Source organism: Podarcis erhardii, assembly GCF_964252035.2.
Source record: "Podarcis erhardii genome assembly, chromosome: 7".
NCBI classification, from domain to species: Eukaryota; Metazoa; Chordata; class Lepidosauria; order Squamata; family Lacertidae; genus Podarcis; species Podarcis erhardii.
In genome coordinates, this window is record NC_138511.1 from 40,274,594 (window position 1) to 40,297,080 (window position 22,487).

Sequence of the window (22,487 nt, forward strand, 5' to 3'; positions counted from 1 at the left end):
TAGTTTGTGCTTTATCTCTGACAGCTAATATTAAAGGTCACCTCACTCGTCATGCAGATAAAAGCAGTTGCATGACTGGACACTTCCAAAAAGCATACAAAACATTTCATGCTTAATTTTTTAACATGTCCATTATCCTAGAACAAAATTTAACACACCCATAGAAACTTGAGGCCCCACTATGTATTTTCAGCAATCTACAAATCATAAAGCCTGTGCTTGAAGGAGCCAGGATGACCTCGTCACTCAAGTGACAACAGCAAACCGCAAACCAGTGAGGTAATCTCTGGATAAACAAGTTGGCACTTCACTTCTACATTATAAGATAGTAACATTTCACTCGATGGCCTCATTTGTATAGTGTTGATGTTCCTAAATGCACGTTCCTCTTCAGAGACTCATGACATAGTTCCAAGTATCACTGAATCATCGTGCTAGGCTTTGAAGAGGTTTCTTCTGAAACAGCTTCTTTTCTATACAAAATTCATTGCTGTGCCCTACTGCTGCATTAATTTTCTCTACTGAAAACGTGCAATGTGAATGAGCCAGAACAAGGGGCAGTGAGCCCTAGACCTACTGGTTGAAATGTGATTTCAAACTGGCTTCTTTGAAGCACACCACAGTTAATGTTCACTGTAGTTTGTCAGTCTGGACAACACAATAAACTACAATTTAGGTAAAAAAAGAAGTAAAAGCTTTTGAACTCCTCCTTCGGGCCACACAACAGAAGGCGAGGGAGGTGTGAAAGCCTGAGACTCACTGTGAATCATTATGGTTTGTTCATGTCACCTTAAACTATGGTTTTGCACCACACACAAATATAGCCAGCTGTAATGGTTCTAGGGGTTGCTCGTGCGTAAGTCGTCGCCACACCTGGCTGAGTCACCTGGGTGAACCCTTTCTGTCCGGACGGCCACTCATCCGTGGCGGTGCTCCTGGGACGCTCTCTGGCATCCCTCTGGAGCCCTCCCTCCTCCTCTGGCTCCGATGGCAGTTCCCTGACACCAGCCTTCAAGGAAACCAGCCCACCCCTGTCTTCTTTTACTGCTCCGACAGGACCCCCCAATCCAATTCTATTCCCGTATTATTCATATTATTCCTAGTTGTTGTGGTAATAATAGTAGTACTAGTAGTAGTTGTTGTTGTTGTCATGCCCTCTGTCTAAGGAACACAAGACAACTTACAAATAAGAGCACAGCTTTCTATCACACCCGGCTATTTGTCTACTCTTGACTAGTCTAGGCCATCAGACTTTTTCACATCACCTTCTATCCCAGTCTTCCCAAAGCATGAGTCCCCATATACTGAACTACAACTCTCATCACCTCTTACAATTGGCATCTAAGGATGATGGGGATTGTAGTTCAACAGTATCCGAGATCCAAAGATGGGAATACTGGGGAAACTTTTTTAAATGGAGATGCCAAGCAGGAATTGAAACTGGGACCTTTTGAATGCAAAGCATGTGTTCCACAGTTGAACTATGGCCCTTCAACTAAGTTGTTTGTGGTTCAGTTCTACAGCACTCAGTTTGAGATAAAGGTGTGTTTTCGTAGATAAAACTTGGCATGGAACGGAAGAGTCACACACCAAGTTTCAGAGTTCATAGTGTTCCCACAACACACATACACACACACCCTTTGCTCTGCAGCTCACAGGTGTATATAGACTGGGTATCCATGCAAGTCCAACTTCATTCAGCTGGTCCACAGCTGCATATTTATGAATTTGTTGTTCAGAAGCAGCACATCCACCAAATTAAAGATTCCTAATGATTTTTAATTGCATTTTCACTGCCTCTTTGATTTCTTGTATTTTACTGTGTTATAATTTGAATTCTATGGAATACAATGTACAAGTAAAAAGAATTAAAAATTTTCAGTTAAACCTCATACCGCATCTAGCATTGCGCACTATAATGGCTACAGGCAGAAAAATCACTAAGTCATGTGCCAAGACCCTCAGCTATTTTCAAATGGTCCATGAGAAAAAGCCATTTGGGAACCACATCTCTACAGTATTATACTTCTGTTGTGGTTTCGTTGTTAATTTTTTAAAATTTCTATGTCTTGCTGTGAAGGTCACTGAGAACTGTGCTATAGGAAAACCTATAAAGTATTATTAATAAACCAGAACAAATAACAGGAACATAGGAAGCTGCTTTTTACTGAGTCAGACCATCGGTCCATCAAGACTGTGTTCATGGAAGACAATCTTACTTGGCTATGAGTGATCGCCAAAGAAGGAGAAGACCATCAAGCTCAATACTGTCTGCACCAGTTGTTCCCAAGCTGCTATCCTCCAGATGTTTTGGACTATAACTCCCATCAGGCCTAGCCAGCATGGACAATGATTAGGGATGATGTGAGCTGGAGTCCAAAAGATCTGAAGGACACCAACCTATCTACACTAACTCAGCCAAGGGAGTTGGGTTCAGATCCCTGAATCCAAAGTGGCAGAGACAGGTACAAGGGAGCACCCAACGCAGCAACGTGACTGATCCTGGAGTCCCAGGGAGAATTCTCTTTTCTCACTGGCAGCAGCTCTCAAGGTTTCAGCCAGAGGTCTTTCCCAACCTTGCCTAGAGATTGCGGGGGTAGAGCCAGCGTGGTGTAGTGGTTAAGAGCGGTGGACTCATAATCTGGTGAACCGGGTTTGATTCCCTGCTCCTCCACATGCAGCTGCTGGGTGACCTTGGGCTAGTCACACTTCTCTGAAGTCTCTCAGCCTCACTCACCTCACAGAGTGTTTGTTGTGCGGGAGGAAGGGAAAAGGAGGATGTTAGCCGCTTTGAGACTCCTTCAGGTAGTGATAAAGCAGGATATCAAATCCAAACTCTTCTTCTTCTCTTCTAGAACCCAGGACCTCCTGCATGCAAAGCAAGTGCTCCAGCACTGAACTACGGCCTTTCCCTTGAAAGGCATAATGGATGTCATCTGAAAATTCAGTGCTCTAACTCAGGGAGATGTAAGAACCTTAACCTTATTTTAACAATAAAGTAGAAAGAAGGTACAGAAACTTCATTTCCTTCCTGTATCAGTGGGGGAGAAAATGAGATTATTATTTTTTAAAAAGATGCTACTTTGTATGCATCTTTCGGCCACATGTCAATACAAGAACATTGACATGGCTATAATGTTGGAACGCCTGCTGAAGCTGTTCAAGCTAAATAAGAGATTCCTTTTTATGTCTTTCATCTCACTCAATATGTTCCAACTTAGTTTGACTGAACTCACCCAAGTCTTTCCATGTGTTTCTCATTTGACTGGGGCATTGTCGAAGAGGGACTTTAGCATATTCTTCCGTTTCTTTAATAACAATCCTTCTCTATACCACTTTGGATTATACTTGTGCGTATCATTTTCAGGCTGGATTTTCTTTTTTCTGCATAAGAGTCACAGAACTGCACGGCCGGGAGGGCCAGAGGGTTATCAAACTCAAACCACACACTTCTGAAATATGTTCCACCTCCAACACACACACACAGATCAACCCATATAATCCATATAATAGAGCATCTCCTGAGCAGATAACAGAAGCAAACATGACATACTTACCACAATACTTGAAGAGGCCAGCAAGTAAGGCCCACAAAGAGCAGTTGACATGGTGAAAGCACACACACACACACACACAGAGAGAGAGAGAGAGAGAGAGAGAGAGAGACCACAGAAACAGAAAACTAGGTGTCAGGAAGCCTGACCTTTGCAAGTGTCATGGATTAAGTCTTTAGGGCCTTGTCATCGTTCTCCAGGAACTGAATCTGTGTACTCTAGAACACAACCTACGCTCAAATGAAGCTGTGTAATTTCAGAGAAAGAATGGTGGTAGCATGCACCTCCTCCTCCTCCTCCTCTCCTCCTCCTTCTCCTCATCCTCACTGGGTACGACTCAGAACCAGCACATTCATGCCAGCTTTTCCTCAGTAATTTTGTCTTCTCTAAGCAATGAACTAAGGAATTCAAGAATAAAAATAACAAACTATTTCAAGTAGTAAAGGAATATTTCCCGGTATATAGAACACAAATCTTTTGAACTATTACCAGTTGATGGAAGCCATCATCCTTTGGTGTCAAATATGGAAGCCAGCTCTCTCCAAGTTCATCAAGGAGTTTCCGTTTCTAGAGAGGCAAAAAAAGATAATTTACATTGAGTTTTGGGTTGGTTGGTTGGTTGGTTTAAGTCATAGGCCTGCTAGGTGTTAGAACTAATGCACTGCTGTCCAACACTGGATTCAAGTTTTGGAGGGGTGTTTGGCAAGAAACCCTCCATGCCACACCTTCTTTAGTGAGTCTACCTCCTCACCACCATTGTCACCAGCTGCTCCTTTCCCCCCATAAATGCTACCATCTGCTTGCTGGCCACGTAGGAAGCCACTGAGAAAACAGCAGCATCAACTGCTCCTCCTTCTCACCACTACTGTCATCTATATGCCAAAGTAAGAGTTAGACAAAGAACTTGTAGAGGAAGAACAGGCTCAGAGGGCTCTTATCACTGTATCTCCTGCTGGGATGTAGGACCTTGAAAGATGATTGACCATGCCCACCTGCCCTGTTCCCATCCATCCTGGTACATCAGAAGTAACTCCTGGTATTGTTCAACCACCTCTCACTGGGGAAAGAGAAGGGAGTCAGAATCAGATTTTGTAAACTCCACTTCTACTTCCAATTGCCACTTAAAACAAACAGCCTACTTGGTGACTCTGCAGGGACAAAAAAAGAGGGAAGGGGTAAAACATTAAGACTACAATCCTAAACATACTGGCTTGGGAGTAAGCCTCATCAAAATGTGGGCCTTGCTTCTGAGTAAATGTGCACAGGACTGGACAGTGAAATATCTTATAAGGAGGCCTTGCAATGCAACCCTGTGAAAGTAATCTCCCTTGTGTTCTATAGAGTTTGCTTCTAGCTGAGCGTGTATAGTACAGTAATACTGAAGCCTCAGTGTGTGTTGTGGTTGCAACTTGGGTGACTGGGGCTAATCTCTTGTTATGCAAAAGAGTAAATGAAAGCAAAAACAAAAGCTCCTGTTTATGACGAAGGATCCAACCCAATTCTTCCCAGCTTACATCTATGGTTTTGTTTTACATTCCTTTGCTTATCGTTATTTTCCGCATCACATTACAAGACTAATGGATTTTTAAGTTTTACAGTACTTATGGAAATGGCATTTCTCAGGTTGAGTCATTAGCTCAGAAAACCCTGGTGTTGCCCTATCCGCATTTCCTACATAGCCTCCACCAGCTCTGTCTACCAGAGCGGGAGGGGATGTCACCCAAAAACCATGATCATTTACCCGCTCTAATCAAATTGGTCTTTGCCTCATGTGGATCAAGAATTATATGCTCAAAGGAAATTTAGCTTTTGCATTGCATGTCCCAATCAGACTTTGTTTTAACTTGGTAAATCACTAAAACCTGACTGGAACAATGTAAATTCTTTTATGAAAGAAGAGGAAAAATTGAGTAAGAAAATAACAAGATGAGGACTAGCAACACAGAGTGCATTGAGCACGCATCCTGATTTGCTTGCACAGAGTTTAAGCAGAGGTTAGCCTATGTCTGGTCTTTATTGGGTACTCTGATTTGTTTGCAGGTATGTAATACAAGACTAATTTAAATGAAGCCATCAAAATAGAAACAGAGTTAAATGCATCCGTCAGTCTTAAAACAAAATAATACGAAGCATTCTAAGACATCTCTGTAGTACAAATGTGTATCGTTTTCATATCAATTTATCTATCACACCATCGGCTGGGTGAGAACTGCAGGGCCTGCTCCCTTCCAGGGCCTTTTCCAACTGGCCCAGGGGGCGTGGCCCAGGCCCTCTCTCCTGGCTATAAAGGGACTCCTGCTGCGGGGAAGCCTCGGACCATCGGCTGGGTGAGGACTGCAGGGCCTGCTCCCTTCCAGGGCCTTTTCCAACTGGCCCAGGGGGCGTGGCCCAGGCCCTCTCTCCTGGCTATAAAGGGACTCCTGCTGCAGTGAGGCCTCGGACCATCGGCTGGGTGAGAACTGCAGGGCCTGCTCCCTCCCAGGGCCTTTTCCAACTGGCCCAGGGGGCGTGGCCCAGGCCCTCTCTCCTGGCTATAAAGGGACTCCTGCTGCAGTGAGGCCTCGGACCATCGGCTGGGTGAGAACTGCAGGGCCTGCTCCCTTCCAGGGCCTTTCCAGCTGGCCCAGGGGGCGTGGCCCAGGAACAAACTTTTGGAACAAACTCTTGGGAAGGGTGGGAAGTGTTCTGCCATTGCTTCCCGTTCCAGGGGCTTAATGTGCTTTAAAATGTCCTCAAGCAGTCGGTGGCAATTTAAATTTTTATTTCTTTTTTTCTATTGCTGGGGGTGGGTGGGATGGATATTTGGTTGGGGATTAATTTTATTATAATTGTTCTGTTCTTTTTTGTTGTTGTTGTTGTTTTATTGGTTCTGTATAGTTTATGTTTTGTTTTGAAGGGGCTAGATCAGGGCTGCCTGGGAGTGGGGCCCCAGTCATCACGATGGCTTGGACAAGTTCCACAGGGGGGGAAGCACTGGGACATCCGATCTCGGTGATCATGGGCAGGAGGCGGAGTTACGCTAAGACCAGACCATGTCATTACCGAGGAGGCAGGTTTAGTCGTTGTTTGAAGACTATCCCTGCCTCCGGGTCTGGCCTTGACCGGATGGATACTGGAATCAACAGGGGAAACCTACATGACCTGAAGGTGTTGCTGTGTAATGCCAGGTCAATGAGGAATAAAACCACTGCCATCCACGACCTGATTGTGGATGGAGGACTTGACCTGGCATGTGTGACAGAGACCTGGTTGGAGGAAGCAGATGGGCCTGTCCTTGCCGCTGCTTGCCCACCAGGTTTCTCTTACGCACAGCAACCCAGGTCATGTGGGCGGGGAGGGGGGGTTGCAGTGATTTTTAGGAAGTCACTAGCTTGCACCGGGCGTCCTACTGGGAAGATCCAGTTTTCTGAGTGCATGTTCTGGAAGTTGGGCAATAGGGGCAGTACAGGATTCCTTTTGGTGTACCGACCTCCCCGCTGCACCAAGGATTCCCTGTCTGAGCTGCTTCAGGTCGTGGCGGATTTTCTCCTGGAGACACCTAGTTTGGTTGTCCTAGGGGATTTTAACATCCATGCCGACACGACCTTACAAGGGGCTGCTCTGGACTTCGTGGAAAGCATGGCCTCCATGGGGCTGTCCCTGAATAAGTTTGGCCCAACTCATAGTCATGGACATGCCTTAGACCTGGTGTTCACCTCTAGTGACGTGGGTGATCTGACACTAAGTAAAAGTGAAACAAAAGAAGTGCCATGGTCAGATCACTTCCTGGTGCAACTGGACTTCTCCGCGACCCTTCCCCTCTGCAGGGAGGTGGGACCAATTCGGATGGTCCGCCCCCGCCACTTAATGGATCCAAATGGTTTCCAGAGAGTGGTAGGGGATGCCTTATCCCATGTTGATGGCCTTTCAGCTGATTCCCTGGTGGCCCGCTGGAATGCGGAGTTAACCAGGGCTATCGACTGTCTGGCTCCGAAGCGCCCTCTCCGATTGCATGGAGCCCGGACAGCTCCGTGGTTTTCTTCGGAGCTGAGGGCGATGAAACAATCGCTGAGACGGCTAGAGCGTCGGTGGCAAAAAACTCACTCCGAATCTGACCGGACACAGGTTAGAGCTCAACGTCGAGCCTACCAAGTGGCGATAGCGACGGCGAAGAAGACTTTCTTCACCGCCTCTATTGCATCTGCAGAAAATAGTAGCAGGAGACTTTTTCAGGTGGTTCGTAATTTAACGGAACCACCTTTACCACCGGGGCTTTGTAAAGACCCCAAGATCTCCTGCAACGATTTTGCAAAGTTTTTTGCAGATAAAATCACTCATATTCGGAAGGAGCTAGACACCACCGTGGGAGCAGGGCTGGGGCGGGAGAGTGCTGGAGCTCTGTCTGGTCAAGTTGCATGGAATCGATTTCAATCCATTACCCCCGAGGATGTGGACAGGCTGCTTGGACGCGTGAAACCAACCACCTGTCTCCTGGATCCTTGCCCATCCTGGCTAATAAAAGCAAGCCGGGAAGGGCTGGGCGATGGGCTCTGCGGGGTGGTGAATGCTTCCCTCTGTGAGGGAGCATTCCCAGATCCGCTGAAAGAGGCGGTCATCAAACCGCTTCTTAAAAAACCATCTTTAGACCCGGCCAGTATGGCCAACTATCGCCCAGTCTCAAATCTTCCATTCTTGGGCAAGGTGATTGAGCGCGTGGTTGCTGAACAACTCCAGGCACGCCTGGAGGATGCGGACCATTTGGATCCCTTCCAATCGGGATTCAGGCCTCATCATGGGACTGAAACTGCCTTGGTCGCGCTGGTTGATGATCTCCGGCGAGCTAGGGACAAAGGTGAGAGCTGTTTCCTAGTTCTGCTGGATCTCTCAGCGGCCTTTGATACAATCGACCATAACATCCTTCTGGACCGTCTAGAGGGGCTGGGAGCTGGGGGCACTGTTATACAGTGGTTTCGCTCCTTCCTCCTGGGCCGTGTTCAGAAAGTGGTGGTGGGGGATGAGTGTTCAGACCCCTGGGCCCTCACTTGTGGGGTGCCTCAGGGTTCCGTCCTCTCCCCCATGCTTTTTAACATCTATATGAAGCCGCTGGGAGAGATCATCAGGGGGTTTGGACTGGGTGTCCATCAATATGCAGATGATACCCAGCTCTACCTCTCTTTCAAATCAGAACCAGTGAAGGCGGTGAAGGTCCTGTGTGAGTGCCTGGAGGCGGTTGGAGGATGGATGGCGGCTAATGGATTGAGGTTGAATCCTGACAAGACAGAAGTACTGTTTTTGGGGGACAGGGGGCGGGCTGGTGTGGAGGACTCCCTGGTCCTGAATGGGGTAACTGTGCCCCTGAAGGACCAGGTGCGCAGCCTGGGAGTCATTTTGGACTCACAGCTGTCCATGGAGGCGCAGGTCAATTCTGTATCCAGGGCAGCTGTCTACCAACTCCACCTGGTACGCAGGCTGAGACCCTACCTGCCCGCGGACTGTCTCGCCAGAGTGGTGCATGCTCTAGTTATCTCCCGCTTGGACTACTGCAATGCGCTCTACGTGGGGCTACCTTTGAAGGTGACTCGGAAACTACAACTAATCCAGAATGCGGCAGCTAGACTGGTGACTGGGGGCGGCCGCCGAGACCACATAACACCGGTCTTGAAAGACCTACATTGGCTCCCAGTACGTTTCCGAGCACAATTCAAAGTGCTGGTGTTGACCTTTAAAGCCCTAAACGGCCTCGGCCCAGTATACCTGAAGGAGCGTCTCCACCCCCATCGTTCTGCCCGGACGCTGAGGTCCAGCGCCGAGGGCCTTCTGGCGGTTCCCTCATTACGAGAAGCAAAGCTACAGGGAACCAGGCAGAGGGCCTTCTCGGTAGTGGCACCCGCCTTGTGGAACGCCCTCCCATCAGATGTCAAAGCGATAAATAACTACCTGACATTCAGAAGACATCTTAAGGCAGCCCTGTTCAGGGAAGTTTTTAATCTGTGATATTTTAGTGTATTTCTGGTTTTTATGGAAGCCGCCCAGAGTGGCTGGGGAAACCCAGCCAGATGGGCGGGGTACAAATAATAAATTATTATTATTATTATTATTTTCTAAAAACAACAACAGGGAATTACAGTTTTGCAAGGGTGCTGAGTATTTTCTTAGAGCTCCACAGTCCTTTTCACAGAATGACCGAGTTTCCAGAGATCCCTGAGCAAAGGGCATAATGAGTGGCAACACTAGCCTATGCATATTTACTGGGAAGAAAGCACCACTCTGTTCAGTGGGGCTAACTCACAGGTAAACATGCACAGGATTGCATTCTAAATCTGTAGTGGAGATAGTCCCAGAATGAATTGTTATGCAGTGCGCTCAGAACACAATTTGCCTTAAAATGATGATGACGATGATGATATTTAAAATGGGGGGGCACCCTATGCCCTTTTAAAATGTGGCTCTTTTGGGGGGGGTGTTATTGGATTGTTGTTTTTATTTTGATTATATATATTGTGGTTTTAATGTTGATCTCTTCTGTGAACCACCCTGAGACCTCCGGGTATAGGGCGGTATATAAATTCAATAAACAACAAACAAAGACAAAAACAAAAACAAAAACAAAAACAACCACCAGAGCCTTACAATCAAAATGAAACACAGCCCCAGCCCTTTCCTTAAAGACAGCCAGTTCCCAAAAGCCTGTTAGAACTAAAAAGTAATCATCTGCCAGTGGAAGGACAATGAGGAGGGAGCCAGGTTAAATTCTTTAGGAAGGGAGTTCCAAAGTCTGGGAGCAGCCACCTACATGCAATTAGCTGCAATAACATTGGTTTTTCTCTGCTTTACTGCCACTGTGGATACTGGAGGTTGGGCCCTTGTGGTCATTCAGAGTTCCAGGAAGAGTAAGTCCGCACAGCCTCCCACCACATTTTTTTCAAAACCAATGCATGCCAGCACAGTTAACAGAACAGTCAGTCTTTCTGAACCACAACCAGGTAGCGTTGACTAATCCATCCAACGCTCGCTTAACTGCAGCTCACTGATTCTAAGTGGCTGACAACCACAGCATTAAAATTTATAAAATAGACATGTAGCCTGATCTCGCTGAGTTTACAGACTTCTTTGGGGACACATTATGAAAGTGACATGGAGTTGCTGGTGAAACCAAGCGGAATGTAACTTTAGATTAAGCTGGCAGGCAACACATTAGTGCATTCTGAGATTTCATATACTGCCCCTCAATGAGGCCAAACTTGGGATTCACAAAATATTTAGGGGTATGCGTACCCCTGCGTACCCCCAGGAAAAAGCACTCTCTGTGTGTGTTAGTTTTGAAAAGTACTGCAGTTTAGAAATCTATATTTATACTTGCACACTTGGATGTTTTCATGTAGACACAGTGAATGTAGCTATATTAACATTATTTATGGCATTAAACACACTGAAATGATAAGTCTGGTTTTGCTAAGCCTCAAGCAGAGTTCACCAAAACTTCTTTTTTTTAAAAAAGGGCTTATTCTCATGTTTGAACAATAAAAGGATGTTGAGCTGGTAGAGAAAATAATTCAAACGCATGGGGTAGCAATATATATACTGACAATTTCTTTGTCAAATGTTAAGCTCTTGGCAAAAGCACACAGCATTAAAATGCACTCTGGAGTGAAGGTAGTATCAGCTCACATTTGATTGTCAGATCTGACTAAGTGAATGCTCTCCTGCTTGATGTGCAGACAAATACACACACAGCTGGGTGGTATAACACACATCTCTTCTCATATACACGGAGCTGTCACACACGTGTCAAATACATCAAGTTACTTGCAAATTCCTCCAAAACAAAATGAAAAGCGGGGGTTGGGAATAAAGGGGAAAGAAGAGGGATGGGGGGGGGGAGAGAGTAGCTTTGCCAACTGGCTGAGCCGGTGCTTGAAAGTGTGTTGTGTTTACAGCAACCTCAACAGGTAAGTAAAAAGCTTGTAGAAGTGGCAACTTCCTCCACCTCCAAGGAGACATGAACAGACCAGTTCTGTGCAGCCATTGAGGGAACATGAGTAATGGGTTAAATATGTGTTTTAAACACATCTGGGAGCACACAAGGAGTTACTACCGAACAAGTGAGGGTGTGGCAACCAGAAGACAAGCTGGCGTATGTGTATGTTCGGTCCTGTGTGTGCACTTGACTAGATGGTCTCTTCATCCCGTCTAACTCTATGAGCTGTTCTCTCAGAACAAAGCCCACAATGGTATATGCAAGGAAAAAAAAGACTTGTTCACACAATGCATAGTTAACTTATGCAATTTGTTCCCACAAGATGTGGTAGTGGCCCCAGGATTAGATGATTTAAAAAGGAGGTATGGGGAAATTTATGGAGGTTAAATGCATGGACATGGGGATGTTGCTAGACTGCAATTGCCATCATCATTGGTCATGCTAGTTGGGAATCCAGCACCACCTGGAGGGCCATCGCTTCTCCACCTGTGACCTACACTGGCTAGCAACATCAATCTTGGGTGTTGGGCTGGGTGTGGGGGAATCTTTCCCCAACCCTAGTTGAAGATGTCAGGTATTCGTCCTTGGACTTCTGCAGATCCCCTCCACTGGGTAGTTCAGCCAACGCACGCTTCTTCTTACATTCTCAATCAGGAAAAACAGGCACCGCAAGGAGAGGCAAATTCCTTTGCCCAGGTGCTTGAAATAAGAGACTCAAATCACCATGCAGATCTTGGGTGAGGAATGGTGAGAGTTATAGCCCAGCAACTTCTGGAAAGCCACAGGTTCCCCATACCTGATCTAGATGGAAGCACAGCAAACAAAAACATGTATTAATCCCAACTTGCTGAAATACAGCCAACAGACATTAAGACAGGGTGAATGGGCAACGTCAAGCTTTGCTCAGGAAAAACTGCCATGGGGTGAGTCTAGTGATGTGCTTGCATTTCGCTCGTAGACTAGAAACACTGCTGGCAACAGAATGTGTTGTTCCTTCCTCTCCACACCCCCTCTGAAATGTCAATACTACACAACACAGATGCGAAATGCACCTGAATCTGTTTGCCAACATTTGAAATGGATGAACACTTGCTTCACCTGTGCAAACACAGCTATAATAGAAAGTCAATAAGGCTGCTGCAAGACTTGGAGCAATGTCTTGGCCCATCTCAGTATTAGCACACACATTTTTAAGGATAAATAATACAAGTAAATGGTTTAGGTTCTGCAAAATCCTTCTCCAGGAAGAAGCTAGTGGCAGTTTGTTGTCAGGTATATACAAAGCAAGATTGCTGGGAAGAAGCTGCTTTATACTGTTGCATCTAACTCAGGTGTGGATAACATTTGGCCTGTAGGTGAATTGGTCGCACTTGCAGACCTGGAAACTGGGATAACCTCAGAGGAGCAGAAGCTAGCAGTGGGGCTAACAATCTAAAGCTGGACTGAAGAAGCTATGGCCCTCCATATGTTGGTATTCTACTACTCCCATCAGCCCCAACTGGCACAATTGTCTCAGGGCATCACATTAGTGAAGATAGATCTAAGATGAAAATGTTTGGCAGAGAGACCACAGTGAGAGGGAACATAACTTCTTGCTGCTAGGATCTCTCTCCCATTAGACCACCGTTCCCCAACTTTGCATTCTCCAGATATCTTGGACTACAACTCCTATCATCCCTGTGCATACTGACAGGGGGTCAAAGCCATTTGGCCGGGGTGGACCACCACTTCCATCATTCCTGACCACTGGACAAGCTGGATGAGGATGATGGGAGTCCATCAGCATCTGGAGGGCCACAGATCCAAGCAGGTATGAACTGTGTCAGATGCCTCTCAAGCAATCTGCATAGAATGAAATCTACATAAACTGCCAAGTAGCATAGAAGCAATGTGTTCCAGGACACAGACTGAGAGACACACTCCAGCCCACAATAATAACCCTAAAGCAGTTTTCAACAGCATATACACCTTGAATGAATGAATATATATATATACACACACACAGCTTAAATGAAGTATGGCCACAATCCTAAATCATTGAGCACCTTTCTCTGCCTCTCTGCAGTCCACGCAATCCAAAACTACAGGTATATTGTTACCAAATCACAGTCTCCACGGTTGATTACAAGGTGAAGCGACTGTAGAATCCGATGAATATTAAGCAAATATTTTTAGAAGGAGACGTGGCACTCACATTTTATTTATCTTCACACCAGAGAGTTCCCAAATGGTAACAAGCTCGCATTCTGCCGTGATGGCTTCTTGGCACAGCTACCTATTACGGTAATGAACTTCATGTGTAATTTTTCAGCTTATGTTTGATGTTATTGCAGAGTGTGTACTTTGTGTCCTCCTAGTTTACCCTCTCTGTTCAGTAACTATTGAAAATGTACTTGCACCGGCTTGTCTGATGGAAAGTCAATCATGCTAATAGCAGAATAACTATTCTGCATATTGAGATTCACTGAAGCTTGCAGGCTAAGTACATCACTGATTGACTCTTGTTACAACAGGCTATAAATGCAAGTTGCTAACCTGTTTTTAGTTCAAACTTATTTAAAAAGAAATCTTCTAGCTTGGGAGGGTTTGGGGGGGTAGTTCTGAAGCACATTCTCTCACACAAATACATGAAGGAAATGCTTTATAGCATGGGTAGGCAAACTAAGGCCCAGGGGCCGGATCTGGCCCAATTGCCTTCTAAATCTGGCCCACGGACAGTCCAGGAATCAGCGTGTTTTTACATGAGTAGAATGTGTCCTTTTATTTAAAATGCATCTCTGGGTTATTTGTGGGGCATAGAAATTTGTTCATTTCCTCCAAAAAAACATAGTCTGGCCCCCCACAAGGTCTGAGGGTCAGTGGACCAGCCCCCTGCTGTAAAAGTTTGCTGACCCCTGCTTTATAGCAAGTCCAACCACTGGACCCTCTATTCCAATATTATCTATTTAATAGGTGAAGAACCTCAGACCCAAGGGTCACATGCGGCCCTCCAGACCTCTCGATCTGGCCCTCAGAACTCTCCCCAGGTTGCAGCCCATAAGAAACCGGAAAGGATCTGAAAGTAAAACTGTTTGGGGAACTCAGAACTTTTCACTTGGGAGAGAACTTCCCAAGTACCTCTATGCTCTGTTGCATGCATGCATACAGGAATGCCACTGCTTTAGGGAAGCATCAGAATATTTGGGATGTCAGCAGACATTACACCAATCTCTACCACCCCCCTTCAGAGCTAGCTGCATGTCTAGCACAACCAACAGATCAAATATGGAGGAAAGTCTGCCATGCCTATGGAAGCAAAGGGTAAAGAACAGGAATGAATCTGCTGTTATACACATTTCAAGGTACAAAGATGAGCAAAATCTAGCACAGTTAGTACAAAAAGCACATTCCTATCATTTGGTCGCCATCTTTCTAAGAAATCTAAAGCATCAGCATTTATAGTGGAGCAAGCATCTACCAACTGCATAACATGCTTTCTTTCTATCCAGGGATAGAATAGATTTGCTTCCCCTATTTCAATTCCTCACCTCATAAATCAGCTGGCCCACTTTCTGGTTTCCACTGAGATACACAGAGAGAAAGAAAACTTCTAATCATGCATATATGCACAATTTGCTTGCCCTACGTAACTGTGCAAAGAATTAATATATGCATAGAAACAGCTCTGCTACATGTGAAAAATGGTCTTCATTAGAAGCATTCTTTCACAGACCCTTGCCTCCGCAATGCTGAAAGTCCCCCTAATTGCCATTAAAAAAAAAATATCCAAAAGAGATGTTATTTTAAACACACATACACGCAAAACCTGGCACATAACAGTAGCCATTAATGAAATGGAATAGCCAATCTCCTTGTCTAGCCAAGTGTTAGATTTGTCACGTTTGATTTAACCATCAAAGTAATTATAGTAGGAAGCTAACAAATGATAAACCATTCAAACATGGCCTCTCTTTGGTGGGCACATGACCTCTTGCCCTGTCAAAGGATACCCTATAAAATTAAACTACTGGCAGGACCATGAACGCCTTGACAGCATCATCTATCTTCAAGATCAGAAACTGGTGGCCCTAGCCAATCACCACTCCTACCCCCAGTATCTCTCTCTCTCTCCAGCCCCCGCCTTTCTCACACTTTTCCACACACACCTAAGGTAGCAAACCAAAAGCAAAAGGAGTGTGTGGGGAAGTGACTATGGGTAACTATGGCAACAAGCCTTGCTAGGCTGGTCATCTCCTCCCATCCTTAAAGCAGTCCTCTTATGAAACTAACTAATGTTGACTTAACAGATTTAATGGAACAAAAAAGAAAAGATTATTGTACTTTACAACCTAGGCACCACAGAAAAGTCTATGTTTAAGGTGGCCAACTGCCTTACCTCTGAAGGTAGGGGCACCTGCAACAGGGTCTCACAACAACCATGTGAGGTAGGCTTTGGCTGATAGAAGCCAACTGACCCAGGGCCACCCAGTATGCTTCATGGAAGAGTGGAAATTTGACCCTGTCTCTCTTGGGCCTAGTCTGATACTCCCAACCACTATACCACATTATCTTGGAATTGTGTCAAGGAATAAAATGAAAAAGGCAGAGAAGACCTCTATGTACTAAAGTACTATGCCTAAAATGGAAAGTCCTTATGAAAGACCTCGTTAAATTTCTATGTGATTGTCAATCGGGGTTGGGAGTTGGTTCCTTTATGACTTACACATCCTCTATGCCAAATATTGTAATTACTGCTTAGAGGTTTCTTTCAACCAAGTAGTTTTGTTTTTATTAATTTGGTTAAATAATTAAATCAAATTATATAATTTAGAGAATTATATAACCTAATCTCTCCATTAGGCACTTCATTCTGTCCACAGTATCCCCCCCCCCCACTTCTTCCTCAAAAATGGAATAAAGGATGCACACCAAACAACTTCAGCTATCGTCATAAATCATCCAGAAAGTTCGCAAATTCTAATTGGCACACCAGTCTGTTTGGCACATGGAAGAGAAAGTTCATCCTTTGGAAGGAGAGAGAGAGAAATCTCACTCTGAAGCAACATAGCTTAGAGTTGGAGGGGGTGGAAATACTATGTGCCGATAGCCTTCTGTCAAATCAATTCTGACATACTGAAATTATTACAGAGATGGAGCCAGGCTAAAAGATTAATGCTCAAAGAAAGTTGACTTTTGGCAACGAAAAAAGTGTGATGAGTCCTTACACTAATGTAAGACTATTCTAAACAGTGCCTCCACTGACAGTTAGAGTTCAGTGGTAGAGACAATTGAAAACAGGAGCCTGCTTCCAATCTTGCACTGAAATGGAAACAAGGAGCCCCTGCAAGGGGGCAGGGTGGGGTGGGGGAGAGAAACAAGGCAAAGAAACTAATGGAAACCAAAACTACTGAAAGATGAATAAGTACCTATAGCCGCCACCACAGTATTATTACCAAGTAATTTATGTATGCCTAAATCCAGCCAGGGCCAGCATCAGTACCTGACATCCCCAGAGCCCTGCCACTGAACATCAGAACATAAGCAGAACCTGCTGGATCAGGCCAATGGCCCATCTAGTCCTGAATTTCATTCTCCCGGGGGCCAACCAAGATGCTTGCGAGAAACTCGCAAGCAGGATTTTAGCAAAAGAGCACTCTCCCCTTCTGTGGTTTCCAGCGAGTGTGAAGGCAGAGCATAGCCATCATGGCTAGTAGCCATCAACAGCCCTCTCCTCCATGAATTTGTCTAGTCCTCATTTAAAGCCGTCTAGGTTGGTAGCCATCACTATCTCCTGTGGGAGCAAGTTCCATAGTTTTAGCTATGTGCTGCATTAAAGATCTTCTTTTATCTTTTATCTCCCCACACACCCTTTTTTTGACCAAGCACTCCAAGAAGTCCTTGGTAGCTAGATATCTAGTCACTCCTTTAATTCAGGTACGCTGGCTGGGGCTGATGGGAGTTGTAGTCCAAAATATCTGGAGGGCCCAACTTGGGAAAAACTGGACTAGATGGATAGTCTACATTCTTAATCCCTGGCTTTTCAGATCCCTGTAAACACTTAGTTGTAGTCCAAACTGTTATTTAATGCACAATATTTATTACACAGCACAGAGAACAGCGAAAGGAGAAAGATATCCTCAAAGACAAAACGACCATTAAATGATTTAAAATAGAATCTATCTCTTAAAAAAGAGGCTTAAAACATTCCTAAAGATAGCACCGATACCATAAAAAAAAGATGTTCTGTAAATTCTTTGCACATTTTAAAAGCCCCCTAATTGTCAGAGTGCAGTTTTGCAAAGTTGTCCTTGATGACCGCTCTAAAGATCTTACATTAGCACCAAGCCAGGTGCTAAGTGCTCAGGCTTGGGCCCACACCATCGGCTAAAGAGAAGATCAATAAGTAGCCAGAGCATTAAATTTCCACATACTGTAGCTGTCATGCCCATTACATCGAATTTGAACATCTTCACAGGCGGTTACAAAATGGCTACCTCTTGACATTTTTCACTATGAAGCAAAATGTGAAATCTCCCCAGTTTACGCTTCCACCGTGAGGTTAGATTGAGAGATGTCACAAATCTAGATCTGTGCAGATAACTTCACAGTTTGACAAAAAGAGTAAGGCGGACCATTTATTATTTATTCCTCTATGTTTTCCTCTCTTCTTCTTCTTCTTCTTCTTCTTCTTCTTCTTCTTCTTCTTCTTCTTTTTGTCTTCTCAAGGAGACTCCAGTGTCTATTTACTTTCTGCGTGTGGGGCACAGAAAGGCCTCATTCAGGTACAGGAAGCCATTATGAAAATGAGCAACTGTGGGCCTTGAGGACTGAGCTATCCTCCATCCCCCAGTGACATCCAAACTTGGACAACTGTCATTTATGTGAGCGGAAAGTGAAAGCTTTCTATCTTCTCTCCTCATGATTTGTAGAACAAACAGGATTAAGTCACCAAAAAGACCTGCCAGCAATTTTCATGTGGTCCACGAAAAAAGGGTTGAGTTTGAAACCATTCATTAAAAGCTTGTTTTGTCCCATATAAAGCCACATAAGTTTTAAGATTCTCCCTGGAGAGCTTAAGTGGGGGTACTCCTTTGGGTACCCCCACTGTTTCATGAATGGGGAGAGTTACCCACCATACAGCTTTCTCAGTAATGGCACCAACACTTTGGAAATCCACCCAGGCAGGTTTCATTGCCTCTCTCCATTACATTTTCAAAACCCAGTGAAATCTGTGGGGTTCTACAGAGCAACTGAGAGCCACTAAGCATGCACTTCCATGACTGCTTTTCCATGGAATTCTGTTTGCTTCTGGTTTTTTGTTTACTACTATTTAAATTGATTAACTGGCTAAGAACATAAGAAGAGCCTGCTGAATCGGGCCAATGGCTCATCTAGTCCAGCATTCTGTTCTCACCGTGGAAAATCAGATGCATGTGGGAAACAAACCACATGACCCAAGCACAAAAGCACTCTCCACTCCTGGAATTCCCAGCAACTGGTATTCAGAAGCATTACTCCCTCTGACCATGGAGGCAGAGCATAGCCATCATGGCTAGCAGTCACTGATAGCCTTATCCTCCATGTTATTAAAAGATTTTTTTTTGTGCTCTAGGTTTTAATTGTTTTAATATATATATGTACTCGGGGGGGGTTAACCTTGCAGAATTCTCCTGTGCAAAACAGATGGGTTATGATTATTTTAATAAAGAAAATACATTTTTCAACTCAAGCACTGTATTTGTACCAGGGAGGTTTTAATGAACACTGCACAGTCACATAAAGATGTAAATGCTTGGCATCTACTTTCTGTTGCAAAAGCAAATTTTGGGGGAGGATTTCCCCCTTCGTTGTTCCTACAAGTTCCTTCAGTCAAATATTCCAAAAAGAGTAACAGCAGAGTGCTACAGAAGGCAAGAAGACAATGGGCCATTGATCTATTATGCAATCGTTAGAGAGCCGCAAAGCATGTGCTACAGAGGCCAAAAGGAGACACATTCCACAAAACAAAGAAATCACTCTTCTTCATCAACAGTAACTTGCTTGAAGAATACCTTTGTTGTCACAAAACAACTTAGACATTATTGCTTTCTTTGGCCCATTGATCCCAGTAATGGATTAAGGGGACGGAAAACGAAGATATCATCTTGAAAAATAAAAATACTTTCATTTTCAGACATTTTGTTTCATTTTTGAGAGCAGATCTTATCTATTTGATTCATAGACTGTCCTATCACAAGGGCTCAGGGTAGATAAATTGAGTACAAAACTCCTCATTGCACTGATTAAACCCAAAATGATGTGCGTCAAGATTCCACTGGAATCTTGTAGAAGGTGGAACCAGTTGCAGAATTCACATTGCTGAAAACCTCAGTTTTACTGTTTTAAAAGCTTTCTAGTCCTTATGGCTAAGGAATGCTTGAAAGTACATGGACAATATCTGTGGTGGTTGGATAATGATTCCAACCATTTCTAATTTCCTCATCACCTGTACCCAAAAAAGCTATGCAAGATTACTTGGTTTGCATGCTATGTGAAGATCAATTGTTATCTTCTTAGCAATAATAATAATAATAATGTATACAATTAATTTGGCACAGAGATTAAGTTCCATCTTGCCCGACCCCTGTCCACCAAAAGCTTGAATTAGAAGGTCACAACTTTCATTTGAGATGTTTAGGGGCCTACAAACCCTGTACAAAACAACTAATTATTTTCAATGACCATCACTCCAATCCCAGCTCCCAACTTCTGCTGTTCTACCCAGAGCCCACAGGCCAAACATAGTGCCCAGACCATCCAAGTGTCCCGATTTTCCAGGGACAGACCTGTAATTCTGAAAGCCATCCTGGCTTCTGATTGATCCCAGAATATGAGCCAGCACTTGTCCCAAGCAATGGCAGCAGCTGTGAAGGAGCATCCTGTTACCTCTCCATGGCCACTGCTGCCAGCCTCCTCCCTGCGGCAGCTCATGGTGGCTGCTGGAAAACGGGTGAGGAGGAGGAGAGGCTGCCGCTGCTGAGGCCCCGCTCCACGTGATGTGCCAGCTTTGAGGGCAGGTAGAGGGCAGGGCAGCCCTGGGTGGGAAGAAAGTGGGAGTGGAGAGCAAGGTGTCCTGATTTAAAAAAATTAAAAAGCTTTGTGCATTTGCATCTAATCTTGCCCCTTTTGGAAATTTATTTATTGGTGTGTGTTTTTCTTTTTCTAAATCTACCAATGAATAAAATAAAATAATATTGGGATTAATGGTTTTTCTCAGCGCGGTGGAGGGCGTGTGTGCTGCCATGTAATTGTGGTGGCACTCACCCTTCTTCTGATAAGAAATATTCTGCAGGGGGTAGGGGGCACAAAAATGGGGGAGTCAAGGAGGGTCAACTGGGCAGGGGAGAGAGAAATGTCCCTATTTTCATTGGAGTAATGATGGAGGGTATGTGTGCCCAATTTTTCATTCAGAAGAACGAATGAAATGAATTTTGGGTGGGGCAGGGGGAATGTGAGAATAAAATAATGCAAACTATGTGTTTGGTGTTCTCAACAGACAAGTCTCTTGCTCCACATTTCCCCCCTCCCCTCACTGATTTTATTTATGTATTTCTTTATTAATAAATATATTAAATAGGAAGAAGTCTCAAAGCAACTTGACTTGATTTATTGCAGGTTGATGTGTTCAGTGGCCAAAGTAAACCTACCTTGTCAGGTTGTTGGGAATATAAAAGGGGGAAGAGGAAGAACCATGTATCCCCCCTTAAGCTCATTAGAGGGAAGATGGGTCATAAATGCAATACAGTAATAACAAAGTCATAAAGAGGGACAAGAGAGTAATGGTTAGAGGGTTGGACTAAGGCTGGGGGGACCTAGGTTCAAATCTGCCCTTAGGCATGAACCTCAAAGAATGGCCTTAAGCCAGTTAGTATCAGAACCAGAACAGCAAGGATGAGCCATCAGTGATCCTCCAGATGTTGCTGGACTACAACTCCCATCAGCCTTGATCATTGGTCATGCTGGGTGGGTGGGTATAAAGGGAGTCAGAGTCAAACATCTGGAGAGTCATCGGTTCCCCATCCCTGAAGTATAGTAATTACTAGAGTATTTAATTCTACATCAGGTTTCATTCTGGGAACTAAATCTGGTATAAAATTAAGATGACCAAAAAACCCCACCCAGTATCCAAAGATATGTTGACAAAAGTAATGGATGATGTTGCTTCTACAATCACTTTCCAAAATGCTGGAGCTCTCAAAATGCCTGAGCAATAAGAAGGATTGGAATGGGGGGGACGGGGATCTAAGGAGAAAGGTCCATTCTGAGCACAGGGTAGGGTGTCCATCCCTTTTCTAGGACACTTAAAATATCCCAGAAAGGAACAAAATAAACACATCCATTTTGGGGGAAGAGGAAGAAACATTAACCACTGCAGTTTTAATTATATACTTCAAGTTAAGAAGCGGTGAATCTTAAACAACTCTTGAACTCTGAAGGTGGACCCAAGGTGGACATGCCCTGATGCAACAGCAAGACCCAAAGTGCTACCGTTCTTTGCACAGCTGGCAAATATTATTTCAAAAGCCAAACTTAAAACTCCAGAAGGCATCCAACATCAACTGGAGGAAATCAATGTTTAACTTTAACTCAGAAGTACAGCCCTTGCTTTGCAGGCAAAAGGTCCCACTTTCAATCCCAAGGTTCATTTCCAGGTAGGGCCACGAAAGAGCCCTGTCTAAAACCACTGACAGCTGCTGCCGGTCAGTGTCTACACAGAACAGTGAGCTATACTGAACAAGTCTGACTCAGCGTAAGGCAGCTTCCTGGATTTTAAACTCACCCATTCCCTGAAGGCATGGGTGTCGCACCCCCAGCTTGGGCAACTGATGCTGCCGCCCAAGCAATTTTTTCTGCCCTCACAAGTCGTCCCAATTTTATCAGTGGTCACAACGAATAATTGAGGTAGACGCTATGACATTTAAATCTGTAGGCCAGGCCAGGCCCAGCACCCTTATAAT

The 22,487-nt window shown here is 44.6% G+C and overlaps 1 protein-coding gene across 11 annotated transcripts in view; it reads right to left on the reverse strand.

The window, feature by feature from the left end:
- Nucleotides 1-22,487, reverse strand: part of FTO (FTO alpha-ketoglutarate dependent dioxygenase) — a 257,029-nt gene that overhangs the window by 203,210 nt on the left and 31,332 nt on the right. For all 11 annotated transcript variants that reach the window (XM_081870225.1, XM_081870229.1, XM_081870233.1 and 8 more), the window contains exon 2: nucleotides 4,044-4,121. In XM_081870225.1, coding sequence (XP_081726351.1) covers nucleotides 4,044-4,121 — 78 coding nt within the window. The remainder of the gene's footprint in view (nucleotides 1-4,043; nucleotides 4,122-22,487) is intronic.